Source organism: Protopterus annectens, chromosome 5.part1, assembly GCF_019279795.1.
Source record: "Protopterus annectens isolate FY-2018-M chromosome 5.part1, PAN1.0, whole genome shotgun sequence".
Taxonomy (NCBI): Eukaryota; Metazoa; Chordata; order Ceratodontiformes; family Protopteridae; genus Protopterus; species Protopterus annectens.
The window spans coordinates 416486191-416508222 of record NC_056736.1 but is presented as its reverse complement, the minus strand read 5'-3'; the positions used below and the strand labels follow the sequence as shown (position 1 = coordinate 416508222).

Here is a 22032-nt window from a genome sequence, read left to right as displayed (position 1 = left end):
TTCTCAAAAGTCCAGGCCAACACAAAAGGTTTTTGGCTGACCAAATCACTGATGACTGAAAACTAGGAGTCATTAACAACTTCTCAAGTGATGTAGACATCCTACAAAAGGGCCTCTCTGAGACCAATGACTGGTGTCGTAACCATGGCCTGAAGCTTAATGCCAAAAAATGCATTATCATCCCCTTTAGAAAACACTCAGTTCCCACAAATTACCATGTTGATGGGAGCCCACTGAACACTGAAGGGGCCATAAGAGATCTGGGGACCCAGGTCGACAGCCACCTCAACTTCGACCACCACATTGTCACTATAGTCAGAAAGTCCTTCTATGTGGCACATCTTATAACCAAAGATTTTGCATCCAGGAAGAAAGAGGTCATCATCCCTCTCTACTCATCCCTCATTAGACCAGTCATCGAATATAATACTCCATTTGGCATGTACCTGACCAGACACCTACAACAGCTGGAGAGGCCACAAAAGTACCTCACAAAAAGGATCCTAGGCCTTAAACACATGTCCTACATGGACAGACTCAAGAAACTCCAACTGTTCTCAGTCTGTTATCATCTACTTAGAGGTGATCTCTGCTTGACTTACAAATCCATGTCTGACCCAGCCCTACTTGAAATGCTATGCCTAAAGAAATCCCAATCTTCCAGAGCCACATGCTCCAGAGATCATAACCTCGTTACCACAATTAACAGAACATGCTGGAGGGACAGGTTCATCTCCCAAAGACTGCCCATACTCTGGATTCCCATTCATGTCAAGCAGAGCACCTCGCTGGCCACCTTCAAGAGAAATCTTGCCAAGTGGATGGGTAACAGAAAGTTCACCCCAGAGATCATTCTAGTTTCCCTACTGGATAGGGGCACTGTGATCTAACATCGGGTGCACGGTGCCTGGGCAATTTTTTTGGGATAGGCTAGTAAAGGCTCCAGGGCCATTAGACTAGTACACACCTATGAACCTTGGAACCTATGAACCAATGTCTTCACTACTTACTTCACTCTTGTGTGTGTTGTCAATATAATAGTTACCAAATGTGGCTGACATCCCGAGGGATACCATTATGCACTTCTGTTTTTAGTCCATGGCTCTGACATCAGTCATTTGTCTCTGACAGCCCTTCTTGAAGAACATTAGTGTATGTAGGGGATTCTATGATTAGCCCTAATTTGAAATCATCTGCAAATTTGGTCATTGAGATGTCTTTGACGTTGGCCTTGAATTCGGAGAAGTAGATGCCATAAACGAGTGGTCCCAGGACTGATCCCTAAGGGACTCCACTGATGGCTGGCCTCTTTGAAGAGGTGTACCCCAAGTTCTAACGTGTCTGTGTCGAAACTTTCTAATTACCAGTTGACCAAAACATTAAAATTCCATGCTGAGTTCCTTATCACAATATGCATCCCCATGCAAAACTTCATAAATCTCCTCAAAAAAGACTGATCATCTCTATTATGGCCTTATATGTACCCCATTTCTAAATATTCTCCTCTATCAGCACTACAACAGTCACCCACCTTTCACGTACATCTTGTCTCACCATTACTAGCCTTATTCTCAATATCGTCATAGCAATCCTCATTATCCCTCTCTTCCTCCCTCCTTCCACAGTACAACAGCCAACTATATTCACAGATCTCCCCCCATCAATAAAGATTCTTCTCTCTTTAGCTTGGTTTCTTGTATCATAATCATAGGATCATAGGATGTTACTAGGCTATTGTCCCTAAGGCCTCTAAAAGCCTACCCATGTTATACCCTTGTTCCCTTATGGGCAAAGATATATAGTCTATGTTTGCGTGCAAATATAATATCAGTACCAGCTGACCCTGTCTAAGTGGGACATAGATGAAACCCCCATGTAAATATACGGTTTACCATCGAATTGCACAGGTTACACTTAAATAGGGTCATTAAGAAGCTCTGTTTTACATGAATTGGGAGTTTGTTCCAGAGGAGTGGTAACCTCTGGGAGACATATCTGTCTCTCCAGCATGTCCCATTAATATTGCAAATTAGGTTCAAATCCCTAGAGCGAGTGAATCTTGTCCCATTGGATTTGCAGATGTGCAGCAGCTTCATCAAGGCAGAGTCTGAGACTGCTCTGTAGGCCAGCCACAAATCACCTCTAAGCAGTCTATATGATACTGAGTAAAGTGATAGGGTCTTCAGTCTGTCAGTGTAGGTCCTGTGTTGTAGGCCCTGGAGTTTCTTGGTGAGAAACCTCTGAGGTCTCTCCAATTGCTGCAGGTGTCTGGTGAAGTGCATTCAGAATGGAGCACTGTACTCTATTATTGGTCTGATGAGAGCCAAGGACAGGAGAGTTATAACCTCCTTAGATTTGGATGATATACCCTTGCTTATAAGGTGTGCAATGTAGACGGGCTTCCTTACTACTGTGGATACCTGATGATCAAAATTAAGGGTGCTATCAACTTTCATTCCTAAATCTCTTACCCCTGGGTTTGAACTTAGGAGGATATTATTAATGGTGTAATTAGTAGGGGTTTGTCCTTTGCCAAAGGGGATGCTAATACATTTTTTGCATTTAGTTCAAGTCCATGGCTTTGACACCACTTTTTAAGCCCATTTTTGTAGTATGTTGCCATCTTTCAGGAATTTGATGATTGCACCCAGTTTGCTGTCATCAGCAAACTTGGTAAGCCATAGGCCATCAATTTTCACCTGGACTTCTGAAAAATAGATACCAAACAGTAGGGTGCCTAGCACAAATCTCTGTGGAACACCCCTGGTAACAGGTCTGCTAGTAGAGTTGGCATCCACGATTTTGACTCTATGCATTCTGTTTGTGAGCGAGTTGGCAACCTGTCTAGTTACATAAGAATTACTCCACAGATGGGTGAGTTTTTCAGTAATGCCTGAGTGAGGGGTTGTGTCAAAGGCCTTGGATAGGTTGAGATTTATTTATTTATTTGCCATTTGTTAACCGTGTTGGTTTGGCTGGGTAGGTGCCCTTTTTCAGTAGAGACCCAAGGAGAAAAGCTCCATTAAAGCAAAGAATTTTTACAATCAATAAAATACTTACACATAGAATCAATAAAGCAATTAAACTTACAAGCAAGAGGAGATAACATTTAACAAAAATAGATTAAATTTTTTACAATGTATGAATAGGAGAAAAATTAAACATAGAAATATACTACTGTTTGCTTTACAAGCACAGGATGAACATTGGAATCATACACAGGATGGGAAATTACTAAACTATGCATAGGTGGAGTGAGGCAATACAAGTGTCAGAAGGAGATCCAGGCAAAAAGTGAAGAGAAGAGGAGGGATACAGAATGAAAGAAGAGGGAGAGATAGGATGTAGAAGTAAAGAGTTAAGATTAGAATATAGTGGAAGGGAAAGGTCACAGAGCAGGAGAGTCTAGAAATACAGATAGGAATAGGTATCAGTGAGAAATAGTGGCAGAAAGGGGGGGGATAGCTAGTGTGAACTGTTTTGCCTTCATCCAGGGCCTTGTTGACATTCTCAAAGAGGTCTACCAGGTTTAGCAGGCAAGATCTGCCCTGAACAAACTGGAATGGATAAAAAGTTTGAGGGTCACCTATATCCTTGTTAATAAGATCCATGATGATTCCCTCTGTGGCCTTGAACAGAAGGGTGGTTAGGCTTATGGCTCTATAGTTCCTGGGGTTGGTTGAGGGATTTCCTTTGTGCAAGGGGATTATGGTTGCTGTTTTCACTTAGCTGGGACAAAGCCAGTGTTTAGAATGAGATTGAAAATGTTGATTAGTGGTTCTGCTAACTCCTGTTTTAGACCATTTAATCGGCAGCCTGGGATGTTGTCCTGTCCCATGGAGGCTGTGTTTTTGACCTTGGAGAGTGTGGCTATGACCTGCTCTCTGGAGATACTAACCAGAGGACTGGTGACAGGTATGTCATGGGGTATGATTGGTGGAGACAGGGGGGTGAAATTTTTGCCAAATCTGTCTGCTAGCAGGTTGGCGATGTCAGGTTCAGTATAAGTGGTACAGGCCACAGCTAGTTCACCACAAAGATGGGCCTTCCCTTTTAGATTTTGGATGTATCTAAAGAATGCTTTGTGATTTATCTTAGCTAAGGAGGTTAGTTTAGTTTCGTAATTAGCTTTAGAGGACTTTACAAGATGTCTAATCTGCTTGCCAGGAGTTCTTCCTTTGTTGAGACTATTCCCTCTCATTTTTTCACAACTTTTTTTTTCTTATATAGTATAACCTATTTATGCTCGATGTCCACCAGAGGGGCTTATTTTTCTGTGAGGATCTTGATTTGATCCATTCCGGTATGGCTGAGTCTATACATTTATATGGGTGTTTATACAGGACATTTGTGTACACCTCAGTATAGGGGTCATTGCTGTCAGTGTTGGTAGGAGGTCTGAAACTAAGGATGCCATCACTCAGTAGGTTATAATTTGCTTTGGAGAAAGTTTTTAACCGTTTTGCTAATGATGGTGGGTCAGGTACAACCGTTATCTATCACACATACCCACATATATATGGGAGGCGCAGTGGTGCAGTGGTTAACATTGTCACCTCACAGCAAGAGATTCTCCAGTTCGATTCTTGGCTGGGGTGCCTTTTGTGTGGAGTTTGCATGTTCTCCCTGCATTCCCGTAGGTTTCCCCAGGGTGCACCAGTTTCTTCCCACAATCCAAAGACATGCATCTGGAGTGTTTCTCCCTGGACCTCTGCTGAAAATAGGCTCTGTTCTAGTCAGACTTTCCTGGTCAACAAATGTTAAAATAAAATATATGTGTGGGGAAGGGGGATCTTGTAATAGATCTGGCTTCTCATGAGTACCACCAGTAAACATGTATATCTAGGTATCTCTATATGCATATATATATATATATATATATATATATATATATATATATATATATATATACACACACACACACACACACACACACACACACACACACACACACACACACACACACACACACACACACACGGGTCTACTTCTGTTCAATGAAAACATGTTTTTTCAAAGAACAGAAGTAGGACCCCATTCAGTGAAAGTGCACTTAACCAAAAGTGCACTTTTGCGAACATCAGTTCACCGAACAGTAAATAAAAAAAAAAAAAAGAAAGATAAAAAACATTGTAAACACGTTTTTTGCAGGGGGGTAACCCTCCCTGCACCACCCATGTGGTGTGCTGCACCCCATCACTACTGATATATATTAACTCAGAGATTGAGCTACAGTGGGGAAAAGGGTATATTTCTTTATCCCCACTGTACCATGCTTTGGTGGTGCAGTGTTTTATTTTATTTTCTTTCCAGTTCGATGAACCTGAATTCACAAATGTGTAATTCGCAAACTTGCACTTTCGATTAAGTGCACTTTAGCTGAAATGGGGTCATACTTCTGTTTTCATCGAACAGAAGTAGACCCATATATATATATATATATATATATATATATTTGTGTGGGTCCCCTATGGAAGATCAACCACTGACAACACCGACACCCACATTGCTGACATGAAAACACTGACACACGAAACACCGACAATGGGGAAAAGGGAAGTCTCCAGAGTGCGGAATGGAAAGATTTCCATTTCTGCACTGTAGTGCAATCTCGGAGTTGGTATATTAATGTTATGGGGGGTGTGGGGGGTGAAGCTAGCAGAAAAAAGGAACTGTTATTTACCTTTTTTCTGCAGTAGCGCTGTTTTCGGTGTTTCGTGTGTCGGTGTATAATATATAGTTATAGATATATATATATATATATATATATATATATATATATATATATATATATATATACATATATGGGAACACTTTATAATGCAGAAATCCTGAAATATCGAATTTCAGAATCCCAACATTATAAAGCCGAAAGCTCAAAATTCCGAAACCCCAGAAGCACGAATTTCAAAATCCCGAAGTCCAGAGATGTTGAATTAGCGCTTCTGGTGTTGCGCTGTGTGAATGGATAGCTGGAAGCTCAGGTAAGTATTTATGTTTAAGGGTTTGGTTAGGAGCTTTAGTGTGTGTCAGTGTGTTTTGTTACTGTGATGTGTGTGTGTGTGCGAGGGGAATGTAGCTTGCATGGTGGTCTTTTCATGTGTTTGTCTGTGTAGTGCGACCTTGGAGTTAGTATATTTAAGTAGGGGGGGTTCAGGGGGGCTTGCCTCCCCTACTTGTAAGTAGTTTAGGTTTGTGTGTTTGTGTGTGGGGGAAGGTGTGTGTATGTGTATGCGTGTGGTGTATGGTTGGTATAGTTGTCACAATTTTGAAACTTGTTCTTCTGGGGTTTCGGGATTTTAAGGTTTCGGCTTTATGATCTCGAGATTCTGAAATTCAGTATTACAGGATTTGGGATTATAAAGTGAACCTATATATATATATATATATATATATATATATATATATATATATATATATGTGTGTGTGTGTGTGTGTGTGTGTGTGTGTGTGTGTGTGTGTGGGTGCATACATAAACCTCCTGGATAGTGAAAAACTAACTCATAAAATGCATTATAGGACATCTAGTAGCTTAATGTTTCTGGGGCCATCATTCCTGGCTATATAAGTAGCTCAGTACAGTGCTGAGCCATGGGAATTGCCTAGTCTAAAACTGACCCCACTCAGCTGTGGGTACAGTGATTGTTGTGTGAAGACGAGGGACACTGTGGTCATTTGTTCTTTAATTCTCCTCATAGACAAACTTCAGAGGTGAGCACAAAATGTTACGCTAGATTGTGCATTGGTTAAGATAGTGTGTTTATTATTTAACTTTCCTCAAATCACACATTATAGGTGTGCACAAAATGTTACTATAGCTTGTCTATGGCCAGTATAGTTTGTTAGAACAAGTAAGAATGAATTACTGCAAGAGTTTTTCTTTTTCTCTTTCTTCACAAATGAAAACAGATGTTTATACAGGTGGATATATCTTCTGGGGATAGGTGAAAGGAGGTAAGCTGCGTATGTACAGCTGACATCAATATGTTGAAATCTGTTGTTGTGCTCTATATGTTCTTTCATTTTTATCTTAGTTTATGGGTACACAGAAGGTGTCTGTCTTATGGGGCTAGGTCTGAAGAGGCATGTTGTGTGTTTGTATAACAACAGCAACTTGAAATATATGACTATGTTCATTTGCCCTTTCGCTTTCAACCCAATTTAACACCATAAAGGTACACTGAAAATAACTATCTGCTTTGGTGGGGAGTTGGTGAGGAAGGCGGTCATCCCAGATATGATTGATGTTCTCTCACTGCACTCCTAAATGTGTCCATCCTTTCGATGAGATGTTAAACTGAGGCCCCATCTGTCTGTGTTACTGGTAGCTGCTGTGAGAGAATATACATCCCCCTGAGCTGTCATAAAAAGTAGTAGGAAGTTCCCTAATGTCCTGGCCAAATTATCCCTAGTAGTATAAAGTCTCTCCCTTGAAAAGATGTTAGTAGCCTAATGGGTCTAACCTGATCAACAAAGGATATTTAAATTAAAAGTTTTAAATTAATTCCATATCTCTCCCTTCATTTCAAAAGTAAAGGAGAAAACAGTATGCTCACTGTCAGTTTGGAGCAGTAAGGAGAAAACAGTATGCTCACTGTCAGTTTGGAGCAGTAAGGAGAAAACAGTATGCTCACTGTCAGTTTGGAGCAGTAAGGAGAAAACAGTATGCTCACTGTCAGTTTGGAGTAGTAAGGAGAAAACAGTATGCTCACTGTCAGTTTGGAGCAGTAAGGAGAAAACAGTATGCTCACTGTCAGTTTGGAGCAGTAAGGAGAAAACAGTATGCTCACTGTCAGTTTGGAGCAGTAAGGAGAAAACAGTATGCTCACTGTCAGTTTGGAGCAGTAAGGAGAAAACAGTATGCTCACTGTCAGTTTGGAGCAGTAAGGAGAAAACAGTATGCTCACTGTCAGTTTGGAGCAGTAAGGAGAAAACAGTATGCTCACTGTCAGTTTGGAGCAGTAAGGAGAAAACAGTATGCTCACTGTCAGTTTGGAGCAGTAAGGAGAAAACAGTATGCTCACTGTCAGTTTGGAGCAGTAAGGAGAAAACAGTATGTTCACTGTCAGTTTTGAGCAGTGTTTATAGTAATAATGGAAGAAATGGGATGCTATAATGGATGTGGAGGGGGGTGGGGGGTCTAATCCATTCCCCTGCCTCAGGTCCCATTTGACCATGTTCTGGTTCTGAATGCCATACAACACTTTGCTTAGAGACCCATTTCATCTAAGGCTTCCAGTGTAGTCACTTTTAAGAAATTGGTGCTTCTGGGTGTGCTTACCCTGAAGCAAGGGATGTGTTTTCATTATGCAGGGGCCTGGCTTATTTGTCAGGAAATGGAAGGATGCAAAGGTGACAACCCTAATGCTTCCTGGTATCATAGACCTGTGCATCTAAGGAGAACACCAGACATACTATCACTTTCAGCAGAGCCCCAAACACTAAGTCCCTATTGCAAGCAAACACACTTCCCAGAGCTCCATTGTAAGATATACTGATGCCCCTCTAACATGGCTGAACAAAGAAAAGATAACTGTTAGTTACTTATCTGGATCCAGGATCAGCTAAATCAGGCATGCACTTAAGTTATTATGCCACAGATACCTGTATGATTCTATCATAGTCCATGTAGGTGTTAATGACCTCAGATGTACAGTACCTCCCTAGACTATATTAATAGAGACATTATGGAGCTTACTGACTACGTGTTTCAGGCTGGTATGAGCCTAGCATTCAGCAGCATATTACCATTACTGAAGATGATGCCACAATATGAGCAAAAAATGATTCATTTCAGCAACCAGCTGTCTTTCTGGTGCCACTTAAGGGGATCCCATATTTGTCAGCTGGTGAGGACATGGTTAATAGACCATGTTGCTTTGCCAGAGATGGCCTGCACGTTTCCCCTCTAAGCTTTTGAATACCAGCTAAAACTTTATCCACCCCATAGTGCCTTTTTTAGGCAATGGCCAATTAATAGATCTACCAACATAGCAAAATCAACTGAACTGAACTTCAAGGTGTTACTGTTCAAGGCCAGGAGTCTAAATAAAAAAACTACACTCCCTCCAAGCCCTCCTCACACTTGAGAACATACACATCTGTGCAGTTACTCAGACATGGTCTACAGTGGCACAACGTACACTGCCAGTGCAAGGTTTCAATGACTTCCCCACTTTTAGACCAGTGTCTGCACAAACAAGGGCTAAAGGTGGAGGTGTTTCAGTATGCATCATTAACAAGCATACCTCTAGGGTGGTCAAACAGGATGACATGCTGGAGTTCCTCCACATACAGATCAGTATAGACAAAATCCTGTACCATACCCTAGCCAGTTATAGGTCACCTTCCATGTCACAAGAAGCTCACATTGCATACTTGGAGCTAATTGCAGACACTTACCATCCAACATAACATCCTACTCATGGGAGACTATTTTACCCTTCTACAGACAGGGAATCCTACATGGCCTCAAATCCTGGACTTCATAACTACAAATACTCTTGACCAAATAGTGAATGCACCCACTGGAAACACCACCATAGTGGATATCATGCTCACAAATATGGAAGAACACTTGGTCCCCCCCCCCCCCTGAGTGTCTTGTCCTCCCTGGTAAGGTTACACCATAAAGCTGTCTCCTTTGAAATCAAAATCAGCTCCATATTACTGTTAAGACCAGTGACAGTTAGGAACTACTCCAAAGCAGATTACTTTTTAATTAAGTGATGGTTTGTCAAAATTCAATGCCCCTCAAAACACTGTGAACACTGCAGCCTATGCTGAATTGTGCTCAGAAACTTTGTACAACCATGTCAGTGGCTGCATAGAGGGTGCTTTACCTACCAGAAGTAAGCCCATGGGTAACCCCAGAAACAAACTGCTGTAGTGGCATCCCATATTAAACAGTATATTCAACAAAAGAAAAAAATATATAAAAATCAGGAAGAATAATTCCCAACTCTCTCATCAAACTAAATGGGCAACTAAGAGGGCTAATTATGTCAAGCAAAGCCAACTTTGAGGTTAGGATAACCTCTCAGGTGAAATATAGCCATAAGACTTTCTACAGCTATATCAAAAACCTCAAGGGCAACACAGCAATGTGCTTAACTGGTGGTTAATGATGCTACGAGCATTGAGCTTTGTGATACAGCAAACTCGTTAGTGGGCAAATTCAGTTCCAACTTTACCCCCCTCTCACTCCCAACCATCCACCAAAAATAGCCACAAACATAACCCTTCCAGCTATACTGGCTGCACTCACTAAAGTCATGAGCATGGCCTCAATGGTCCCAGATAACATCCCAGGATGCCTCCTGAACAGTCTAAAATATGACTTATCAGGATGCCTGGAGTCATTATTTAACTATAGTCTTAAAACAGGCTTTGTGCCACATGAATGGAGGACTGTGACGGCCATCCCCCTTCAAAAGGGAGGACCTTCAACAGATTCTGGAAACTACAGACTCATTAGTCTGACTAGTCTTATTTACAATGCCATAGAATGAAAAATTTTGGAAATTATCAACAAGGACATCCTAGTCTAGCTTTGTCAAAGGAAGGTCATGCTTATGGAATCTGATGGACTTCTTTGAAGAGGTCACTAAGGCAATGAATGAGGGGAAAGCAGTGCATACTGCCTACCTAGATCTGGTTAAAATATTTAATGCAATACCCCACTTGAGCATTGTCAACAAACTTACAAAACTAGGTATAAACCCCTTTATAACAAACTGGATATTTAGCTGGCTCACTGATAGGACCCAGGAGGTTAGAATCAGTGAGGCTACCTCCACAAAGAGGCTGCTCACCAGTGGAGTTCCCCAGGGTTCTTTGCTAGACCAACTCCTTTTTGGCATCTAATTCTTGACTGTCAAAGCCAGTGTCAAAAGAATCTGGCTAACCAAGTGTGTAGAGGATTGCAAACTAGGAGCAGTCACTGTATCCCCCTAGATGAGAACACCCTTCATGAAGGTCTAAGAGAGGCAAACGTTTGGTGCCAAATCCATGGCTTAAAACTTGATGTCAAGAAATAGATTATAGTACTCTTTGGGAAGTCTGCCACCTCAGGTAACTACATTACCAATAAACCACCCCTAAAAGTTGATTCAGTAGCCAGAGATCTGGGAACTCATGTGATGAACATGTGTCTACGGTAGTAAGAAAATGCTTCTGTGTTGCTCAACTTATAAACAAGGGTACGGCATCTAGTTTCAGAGAGGTTATCATACCACTGTACTTTGCCATCATCTGACCCATCATAGAGTATAATGCTCTCTCAGGTATGTCCCTGACCAGACATGTGCAGCAACTGAAACATCTGTGAAGGTTCTTTTCAGTACAAAATGCAGGGCGTAAAGACAATGTCTTACACTGATCGCCTCAAAGCCCCTTTACTCCGTATCAAGCCCCCCTGCCCACTAAATAGATACACTGAATTCTTTCCTCCAAATAGAGGGATTATACTCAGTGTTATGGCAACAGCTGTCCTGAGAAGCTGTTACTGAAGTAGCCATGAGGATGCTCTGTGACCTCACTGGTATCTTGGCAGTGAGTGCATTTATAATGGACTAAGTGCATATCTGATGGGGGGACGTGATTTGTTTCACTGCAGTGGCCCACAGTGCTTTACCCATGCAAGTACATGCTTCTGTGCACTCATGTTGAAGGCTTACACAAGGCAGTGGCTTTGCTGGATCTAATACCCCTCGTAGTCCACACATTAGTGTCATCACCTCTCCGTGGGATTGTATTAGTTTAAATCTGTGCCCACCCCAGTATCCCCCCTAGCTGGCTGTCTGGACAGAACATCTGAGCTGCAAAACAAGCCCAAGTCACTTGGAGTGCAGTCAGGACTTCATCTCTCTATGCTACTGGAGTTGGCTACACATTATCTAAACTTTCGCATTTGAAACTGAACAAATCAATATTAAAAGATAAGCTGATGCAGGCTTTCAAGTATACGTTTCTAATATCACATTTTAATGAATAAATGCTTCACACAAAAGATAAACTTGAAAAAAAAATGATCTAACAAAAGCCAAAACTATAAATATAGTGATAACAAAAAGTATTGGTTTATATATAAGTTGAGAAAAGGAGTAAAAGCTATATTCTGTCATTAGTCACCGCCCTCTCACTTTCAGACAGCAGCAGTTCTTACCAAGCAAAGGTAGCATTGGGCAGAGTAAAATTCCGTTTCTTTTTATACTGCTGTTTCAACTTTTACCTCAAGCCTCCAGATACCATAAAGTGTACCACATACCTTAGTTTCATTCCAGCTTCTGTGGAATTAGTGATGATGCATCTATGAACTGGGCCACTGTGATTTGCAGCTTTACATAGCGCTTCGGTAATCTGGAATTGATAAATAGTTCTGGTATAATACCTGCAAAGTGTAATTCAAAGTGGTAATATTTCTTTGTTGGTGTAAGCTTCATTATATTTTATAACAAAGTACTTGCATTTAATGCAGTGTTTTAAAAAGTCTGATATCAAACATTTATACCCATTGTCACAGATTTATTTTATTTCACTGTTCATTTTGATTAGGAACCCACATGCTTGTATGAGTCATATTTAGACAACATTCAGTTAATGTTAGAGTCATCAAGCTAGCTGTAGTCATCACAGAAACTGCTGTTAATCTCCTGTGCTTATCTGCAGTCAAGACATGAGTAGCTGTTTTCAGCTTAGTAAATTTGGTAAATTAAATGTTAAATTATCTTCATGCCTCAGGTGCACAAATAAGTTATACTCTGTTGCTCGAGTCGACTAATGATATTTATAGTCTAATCCTCCAGCTTTGAATAGCAGTGTTTTAGCCATTATCCACTAATGCAGTCTTCACTACAGTAGAACATACTCAATATATACTTTCATTCATCACCTTCCTTACTTCTACTGCTTCAACTCAGGCTGGGATTCAGAAAAATATAAAGAACTGCACAATCTAATTTTTAACAGGATTGTGCAGAGCATTATAAGGGAGTGACTCAAAGAACACTACACTACAGCAATGCAGTAGTAAGAATGCAGTGGTGTGTCATGTTATAGATTTCTTGGTGCAGAAAGCTGCATGCAAATGAGGCAGTCCAGAGGCATTGCTAATGCATATTAGCCATTTGTGCTGTCATGAAGCCTTCCTCTGAATTCATAGTAGCACAGTAGAGTGATTCAATGACAAGCTCTACCAAGCCATATGTAGAGCACAGGGGTAAAAATGTGCACCATCTTGTGATGGTGTGCACTCACTAATGTCTATTGCAGGAGGTTTGTTAGCACTACGCAGGTAAGTACTACAACGTTATTGTGTGTGTGTGTGTGTGTGTGTGTGTGTGTGTGTGTGTGTGTGTGTGTGTGTGTGTGTGTGTGTGTGTGTGTGTGCGCGCGCATGCGTGAGTGTGTGTGTGTGTGTGTGTACTTTTTACTGTGCTGTGGTCAGTTCAGCGACATGCTAATAAGCAACTAATAAGCTTTGCTTCCATGCATCTCAGTGCTCACCAGTGAAGCCCTGATACTGCTATGTTGATAATAATCTGCTTTGTTATATTCAAAGTCACACTGGAGCTGGACTTAATTCCTAAGCACTAGTGTAATGCATGAAACCAATTTTAAAGGAACACACACACACACACACACACACACACACACACACACACACACACACATGCTACATTCTATACCCTCATTCCTTTTTTATAACCTTCTTTACACATCTATATACTAACTATTGCTCTATACCACACTTTACTTTTATATGCTATCCTAAAAGAAAAATCTAGCCAAGCTAGACTTTTCACTGTGTGAGTCCTTGAAACCTCTTACATTAGAGGTAACATGAAGATGAGATATATGCAAATGACCCCATAAGGACATCAGTGTTTCAGGTATATGGAAATTCTGAATGTCCAAGACTTTTTTCTTTTTAAGTCTGTTATGGACATATTCGGGCCAATTAAGCCTGGATCATGAGTCATCAAGCATCATCAAGCATCACTGGACATAAAGCATAATACGATTTTGTACTAATGAGATTAATATCTGGGATAAGCAAGAAGCACAACAGAACAAATGTGTAAATAAATTATTAGGTATAGCTACAACAATTTCTAGTAATTGGAATATTTAGGCACTGCACTGTAAACAAATTGTGGTTTTCTGCCTCTAAATATGTCTGAGAAGAAACAGGTAGAATAAGTAAAATTCAAAGAACTTTGAAGCATTTAAAAGTTAAGGAAGTATAACTATGTGGTGGGAGAATTTAGGTGGGGTGTAAAGACACACGAGCTTTAGATTTGATGGATATAGTTTCCTGGGTTTTTACATAATGTAGCTTGATAGTGTGGCATGGGTGTGTCAGCAATTCTTTTAAAGAAAGTACGTTTACTAGTTTCTCTGAGGTGGGATTTAAGCCTGTATCTAGCTCTAAATACTTGTTAAGGTTTCTGATGCTGGGGAGTATGCAGTCCCAAGATTTTTGGGGGTGGGGCTAATACTGAGGAGTGGATTGTACATTGTCTTTTGGTGTGATAGGTCTGAAGTGAGGGTGCACTTTCTGAGTATCACTACAGTTGCTATATTTTCTCTCTAACTGTGAGTCAATCAGTGAAGTATATGAGTGGGTCTTATTTAAGAAATTTAAATGGGAGGGAACCCCCAAAACTAGTGATTTATTTGTTGGATTAGATGTCCTCTAGGTTTTTCCAGTAGTGAACAGGGAGAAGGGGCTTGGGTCAATAAATGACAAATTAGGGTTGAGGTAGATTGGAGATGGACTAGAAGAGAGACTAGGTTCTTTTTCGAGACAGTAGCAATGACAGGCAGACAGACCAGATTTTAACTAAACCATTAGAATTCCCTTGCCTTTCCTTCTCTGACTTGTGTGGAAATAAAGCGAGAGATTTTCCAAGCCCAGAACAGAAAAGAAATAGGATTTTCTAGTTTACTTGATATGTACTCCAAAGGTGAGATCCTTGTCTACCCAGATGTCCATATACCTCAAGGTTTGAATTGTTTCCAAAGGTTTATTACTGTGATCAGTAACATGCTACTTTGAGGGGACCAGAGATAGCTTCTGATTGGAGACGAGTATAGTTGCTCTTTGTTTTGAAGAGTTTGGGATTTTTTTTTTTTTTGCTGTCTAACAAATTAGTAATTGCCCTTAGGTCCTCTTGGAGATGAACATTTACTTAAGCTGAAGATTAGTCTGGCCTGTAAATAACCATATCATTTGTATGAAATTAGACAGGAATTTGATAATATTTTGAGAAAAGTCTATTTATGGAAGGGAGAGAAGAGTAAGAACAAAACAGAACTTTGAGGAAAACCTTTGGAAATACCTGCAGAGATAGAAGAGTTTTGGCTTAATTTATTTTGGCTGCAAACATGTATTCACAGAGAAAGATTTGGAACTACAGGATACCTGTTATGCTTATACCATCTGCAAGAAAGCAACTATGCTACAGGTAGTGGCTGACTAAATGAAAGACCAATGTGAGGCTAGTAAATGCCTTAGCAATCAACTGTCCTTTACTCATATTTGTTAAAATATCATCAGTCAATGTCCATATAGTTCTCTATTCTCCTTTTGCTCCTGATCACCATCAGAAGTCTGCAGTGACCCTGATGGTTGTGTATACATTATTAGTTTAGACATACATGCTGAAATGGTTATGTTTGCCTGATTGGTAGAAGGTGGTCGACAATTTGCAGTCATGACATGCTACAACAATCTGAGTTTTTAATATGGGCATTTTTATTACACTGGTATCTGTGTGCATCTTCCTATCTTTCCATGTAATTTCATTGCTTTTCTTAAACATTCTCATACCTTGTCATTCAGAGTGTCATTTTAGTTATTGTACTCTTTGGTACTGTTTTATCTTAGGTTTCTAGGGCAGGTCCCTCATGCTGACTTGTCTGCTTTGATTCCCTAATGGATCATGCATCCAGGTGTCGGGGAGAGGAAATCTCAATGTAGCCCACATCTTTTCTTGCATCCCTCAATTTTGCAATACCCTACTTTATCCTTCCAGGGTCACTGGGATGCCAGAGTCTATCCTGTCTGCTAATTATCACAAGCCATTGAAACCCATTCTGTATAGGGCACCAGTCTACTGCAGAATACAGTCCCTCACTCATTCATATATTATACACATATTTATAGAAATCTGAAGGCTAACAATTTACCAACTACATAACCACATCTAAAACCAGTATATTGTTATTATAGAGTAGCATATGCATTTTTGATTTCTCATTATGACTTATGGATTTTTGTAGTTTGGTTTAATTTTTATTTTTATGAGTTTACTTACTGTAATAAGTTAATACAACTATTGAGTTCCATAAATTTTGTCAAATGACACCCACAGGTTTATATAGTATACTGGCTGTAAAACTGAATTCAGTATCAGAGATTTCAGTATATAACAGTAAACTTTATCTCCATGCCATATGGCTGAAAAGCTGTGAAACTGTCAGGGCATGACTGTCTAAATTCAATCTTGTGAAGTGAAGAACTTCAACATCAGAAAAGTTCTGCACCATAGTAAAGTGAATATTTCTAAAATAAAAGGAAAAAAAAAAGTCCCCTTTATTTTGTATATCTCCACTAGAAATATCAAATGTAATACAGTTATCCTAGTAAAAAAACAAAAAAAAAATATAAAAGAAAACATAAGTTGATTGGTACATTTTGAGAAACCAGGGCCAGTTTCCATAGTACACTGACAACAGAGTTTATTCTGTGACATTGTATTGCTCGAGTTAAGAATTCCAGTAATTTAAACAGATATGCCATGAAAGCCATCACTTTACAGCCCAAACAACATACTGTACCTACCAACAGTTGCCTTTTTATCTCAGTGTGGCAGTGAGTTCTCAAAAACAAAACTGGCATTTCTGAAATCAACACTAAAGAAACTCACTCAGGGCTAAAAAAGAAAGTTAGCCATTTTAGCTTCATCAATTGTACTGGCTTATGATTTATCCCACTGTATTCCAGCTGCTCAATGGTTAATTACTTGCAGCTGAATGTGTACTCAGGCTCAAATACATGTTCCAGATGCCTACATATACCTTCTCCCAGTTGATGTGGCCTCAGTGCTAGTATATAGATTTACAAGTTCATAGAAGATTACTAGGCTAATGGCTTAAGAGCCCTTACAAGCACAGCCATCATTACCTGGCTGAATTTTACTTATTTTCCATCCCTAAGGGCTAGAGATGGCTTAGGGTTGTGTATATACCTCTGAGTATTTTACATAATGTGACAGGCGCCACCCCAGAAGTGAATTTACAATTTCCCACCCATTGATCCAAACTGCGTTTGAAGAGGATCATGAAAGGGCTCTGTTTATGTGAATAGGAAGCCTGTTCCAGAGAAGGGGTGAACTCTGAGATGCATATCTGGCTCTCCAGCATGTTTTACTCTTGTGACAGGCTATGTTTAGATCCCTACATCAGGTGACCCCCATACAGTTTGTCTTGCAAATGTGCAACGGTTCCATCAGGGCTGGATGCGTGGATGCCTTGTAGGTTAGGCATAGATCACCGCTTTAATAATCAGCAGGAGACAGAGTAAAGGGATAGGACATTTAGTCTATTTGCATAGGACATGTTGTATTTTTTGTAAGGAACCTCTGTGGTCACTCCTGCTGTTTCAAACACCTGGTCAAGTACATGCTAATAGGTGCATTGTGCTCAGTTACTGGTCTAATGAGGGCCGGGTACAGTGGAACTATAACTTCCTTGGATCCAGATTCTATACCTTTAATTATAAGTGTTGCCACATAGAATGGCTTCTGCACCACTGTGGACACATGGTGGTCAAAGTCCAGGCTACAATCTATCTGTGTACCTTTGAGTCTGCTCTTAGAGGTGTGCTATTAATTTTGTAATTTGCAGGGGTATTTGACTTTCTAAAGGGTCCAAGTATGCATTTTTATGCATTTAGTTTTAGGTCATGGCTCTGGCACCAGTCATTTGTTTGTGTCATACCCTTCTGAAAGATATCTACATCACTGGGAAATTCAGTGATTGCCCCAACTTGCAGTTGTCAGCAAACCTGGTCAGCCAAATGTCTTCTACATTAGCCTTGACTTCAGAAAAGTACATTCCAAACAGAATGGGTCCCAACACTGAGCCCTGCGGCACAACACTGACCTCTTGCTGGATCTGGATTTAACAACATGTGTCCAGTCCATGAGCCATTTGGCTATCCATCTGGTGATGTAGGGATTTATGCCCAGTTTTGTGACTTTATCTATAATACCTAAGTGGAGAATTGTATCAAATGCCTTATCCAGGTCAAGGTAAGCCCTCAATGCCATGCCATTAGGTCAAAACTACCAACATGAAAATGTCATCAAAATGTAAACTAAAAGTCATGCTGCTAAACTCTAGGCATCTAAACATGAAACTGCACTCATTGCAAGCATTCCTAACCCTGGAAGAAGCTGACATTTGTGCAGTCACAGAAATCTGGTTCAAAGCTGCAGAGATCACCCCAGCCATATCAGGTTACTCATCCTATCATTCATTCAGACCCCAAACCATGGGCAGCAAAACAAAAGGAGGTGGAGTTGCAATATATATAAAAGACATACACACCTCTAGGCTGATCAAACAATATGATGCACAGGAAACACTCCAGGTGCAGTTAACAATTGACAAGACCCCTATTCAAATCATAGCTAGCTACAGGCCTCCAAGTTTGACTCAATATGTCCACTCCACTTACTTGGACCTCTTGGAATCTATCAAGATTCAATCCTTTACTCTGATCCTGGGTGACTTTAACTATCCAACCATAGATTGGAAGAAATACTCATGCCAAAACACAAATGCCCAGGGATTCCTTGATTTCGTCAATGAAAATGCCTTGGACCAGTTGGTTGACACCCTCACAAGAGGTGAAAATATCTTGGACTTGATATTAACCAACATGAGTAACCACTGCAGCATCCCAACAGTGTCATCATTCCTGGTAAGATCCAACCACAAAGCAGTCACTTTCGAAGTCACCATCTTCCCTGACACTGCCCCCTCCCCAGCTAGGGTCAAACAAAAAAACTTCTCCAAAGCTGATTACAACCTCATGAGGGAAAATATAAACAGCTTCGCAGACCCCTCTCTCTACATAGGAACTGGCATACATATCCAAACCTACACCAAAGTATTATATGAGCATTTATAAAGCTGCATGGAATCAGGAATACCAGACAGGATGAAATCATCCTCCTCAAGGAAAAGTAAACCTGTCTGGTGGACATCTACAATAAATTAACTCTATAATAAAAGGAAGGCATTGCTGTCCAGGACCAAGAAGGAGCAGGTGCCTAATTAGAAGCAATCTCTCCTAAGCATGAGCAAGTTAATAACAGCACTAGTGAAATCCTTCAAAGCAAACTTCAGGTCCAAACTGGCCACATCTACTAAAAACAATCATAAGGCCTTCTTCACATATGTCCACAATCTCAATGGAAGCACCCAGATCTGCTCAGAACTGGTGGTCAAGGACACCACATACACAAATGTTGTAGATATAGCCAACCTGCTGGCAGACAGATTCAGTGAAAACTTCACTTCTCTCCCCATCAGTAAAACAGGATGTCCCCAGTACCTGACCCCCCCCCACTTATTTCTAGGGAGCAAGTCATCACTACCCTCCCAAAGGCAAAAAATACAGCCTCCATGGGACCCAATAACATCCCAGGCTGCATCCTACATGAACTCAGGCAGTAACTTGCAGTACCATTAGGCACCCTATTCAACCAAAGCCTGAGTACTGCCTTCATCCCAACTGAGTGGAGGACAGCTACTGTCATCCCTTTGCACAAAGGTAAAGTGTCCACCGATCCAGGAAATTATAGACCCATTAGCCTAACTAGCCTGATCTGCAAGGTCATGGAGTGGGTTATCATGGACCTCATTAATAAGGACATTGGTGACCTCCAGACCCTTGATTCCGCACAGTTTGGTTTTGTCAAGAGGAGGTCATGCCTGTTAAAGTTGGTCGACTTCTTTTAGACAGTCACCAAGGCCATAGATGAGAGGAAGACAGTGCACACCACCTACCTTGACTTGGCCAAGGCCTTTGATACTATTCCCCACTCAGGCATCATAGATAAACTCTCCCAACTAGGCATCAATCCATATGTTACCAGATGGGTAGCAAACTGGCTCAGTGATAGAACCCACCTAGTCAAAATAGGGGAAGCCATCTCAAGTAGTAGACCCGTAACAAGTGGTGTACCCCAGGGATCAGTCTTGGGACTTCTGCTGTTTGGGATATACTTCTCAAAAGTGCAGGCCAAATATAGTGGGCTATGGCTGACCAAGTTTTCAGATGACTGCAAGCTGGGTGCTGTTATCAATTCCCCTAAAGATGTGGGCATCCTCCAAGAGGGTCTCACCCGAACAAATGGCTGGTGCCAGAAATATTGCCTCATACTGAATGCCCAAAAATGCATCATCATCCCTTTTAGGGAGAGTGACATCCCCATAAATTATCACATTGATAATAAGGTCCTAAGCACACAATCAATAATGAGGGACTTGGGCACCCAAGTTGATAGCAAACTGACTTTTGACCACCATATTCCCACCGTTGTACAGAAATCTTTCTACATGGCCCACCTCATTAGTAAGGGTGTCTCATCCAGGGACAAGGTGGTCATAACATCCCTGTATTCTTCCCTTATAACACCCATTATTGAGTACAATGCCCCTTTCGGCATGTACCTTACAAAGCACATGCAGCAGCTGGAGAGACCACAGAGGTTCCTCACCCGGAAAATCCAGGGCCTCAAACATCTACCGTACACAGATAGGCTAAAAGCCCTGTCCCTCTACTCAGTCCCCTGCATACCTCTCAGAGGTGACCTCTGTCTGGCATACAAAGCAACCTCAGACCCCACCCTGATGAGACTGCTTGATATCCGCAAGTCAAGCTCCACTCCAGTAACCAGCACGTGAGACCTCAACCTGGCCTGTGACATCAATAGAACTTGTTGGCAATACAGATTTGTGTCCCAGAGACTCCCCCTTTCGTGGAATAGACTCCCTTTAAATGTAAAGCAGAGTACTTCATTAACCCTTTTTAAGTGCAACCTGGATAACTGGATGGGGAACAGAAAATATGCCCCTGGGATTCCATCTGTGTCCTTGCTGGACAGTGGTATAGGGTGCTAACTGATTGGAATATGGGCTAAATTCTTAGCTAGGCTTGTAAGGGCCTCAGGGTCAATAGTCTAGTAACTTCCTATGATCCTAGTGAGTTTCTCAAAGAAGTCATCCAGACTGTGCATATGATCTGCCCTTGACAAAACCAAACTGGAGTGGGTCCAGTGTTTGGGGGTTTCCTATGTCATTATTTATTAACTCCATGATTATTCTTTCCATGACCTTGCATATGACTAGTCAAACTTATAGGTCAGTAATTTCATGAGTCTATTGATGGTCCCTGTTTATGCAGAGGGATAAATCTTGCTGTCCTCCACTCCAAAGGGACATAGCCAGTCTGGAGGCTATGGTTAAATGGAGATCCTAGTGTCCCTGAGAAGACCTGTTTCAAGCTATTTAAGTAGTATCCTGGGATATTGTTTGGATCCTTTGAAGCTTTAGAGAATGCAGTGTTGGCCTGTTCTTTGGTGGTAACTGGTATGAGGGTGGATTTCCGAAGTAAGAGGTGCAGAAGTTATTCCCACCCAACAGGCTTCCATTAAAAATGCTGTTTTGTAGTATTAGCATATTTCTGTTTGGATCATATGCAGAAATTATATCATACAGGTAACAGCAAGTTTCTGAGACAGTAATAGTTGGTAGACAGGTAAAAATCATAGCACCATGTCAAGGTCGATAGCATAATATAACATTAACCATAATCAGATCCCATAACAGTAGTAATTTCTCCTGCATTAATAACATCTGTCCAATGTCCATGCTTTTTCAATAACGTTGAGAGATATTAAGCAGTTTAATACCACCAGGTGGATTCCACCTTTAATGCAGAGGATCATAATT

The 22032-nt window shown here is 40.9% G+C and overlaps 1 protein-coding gene across 1 annotated transcript in view; it reads right to left on the bottom strand.

Moving 5' to 3' along the window:
• The window catches only part of LOC122803178 (angiotensin-converting enzyme 2-like), a 476585-nt gene that overhangs the window by 154494 nt on the left and 300059 nt on the right, over positions 1–22032 (bottom strand). Inside the window, exon 12 of the mRNA XM_044072792.1 lies at positions 12269–12391. Coding sequence (XP_043928727.1) covers positions 12269–12391 — 123 coding nt within the window. The remainder of the gene's footprint in view (positions 1–12268; positions 12392–22032) is intronic.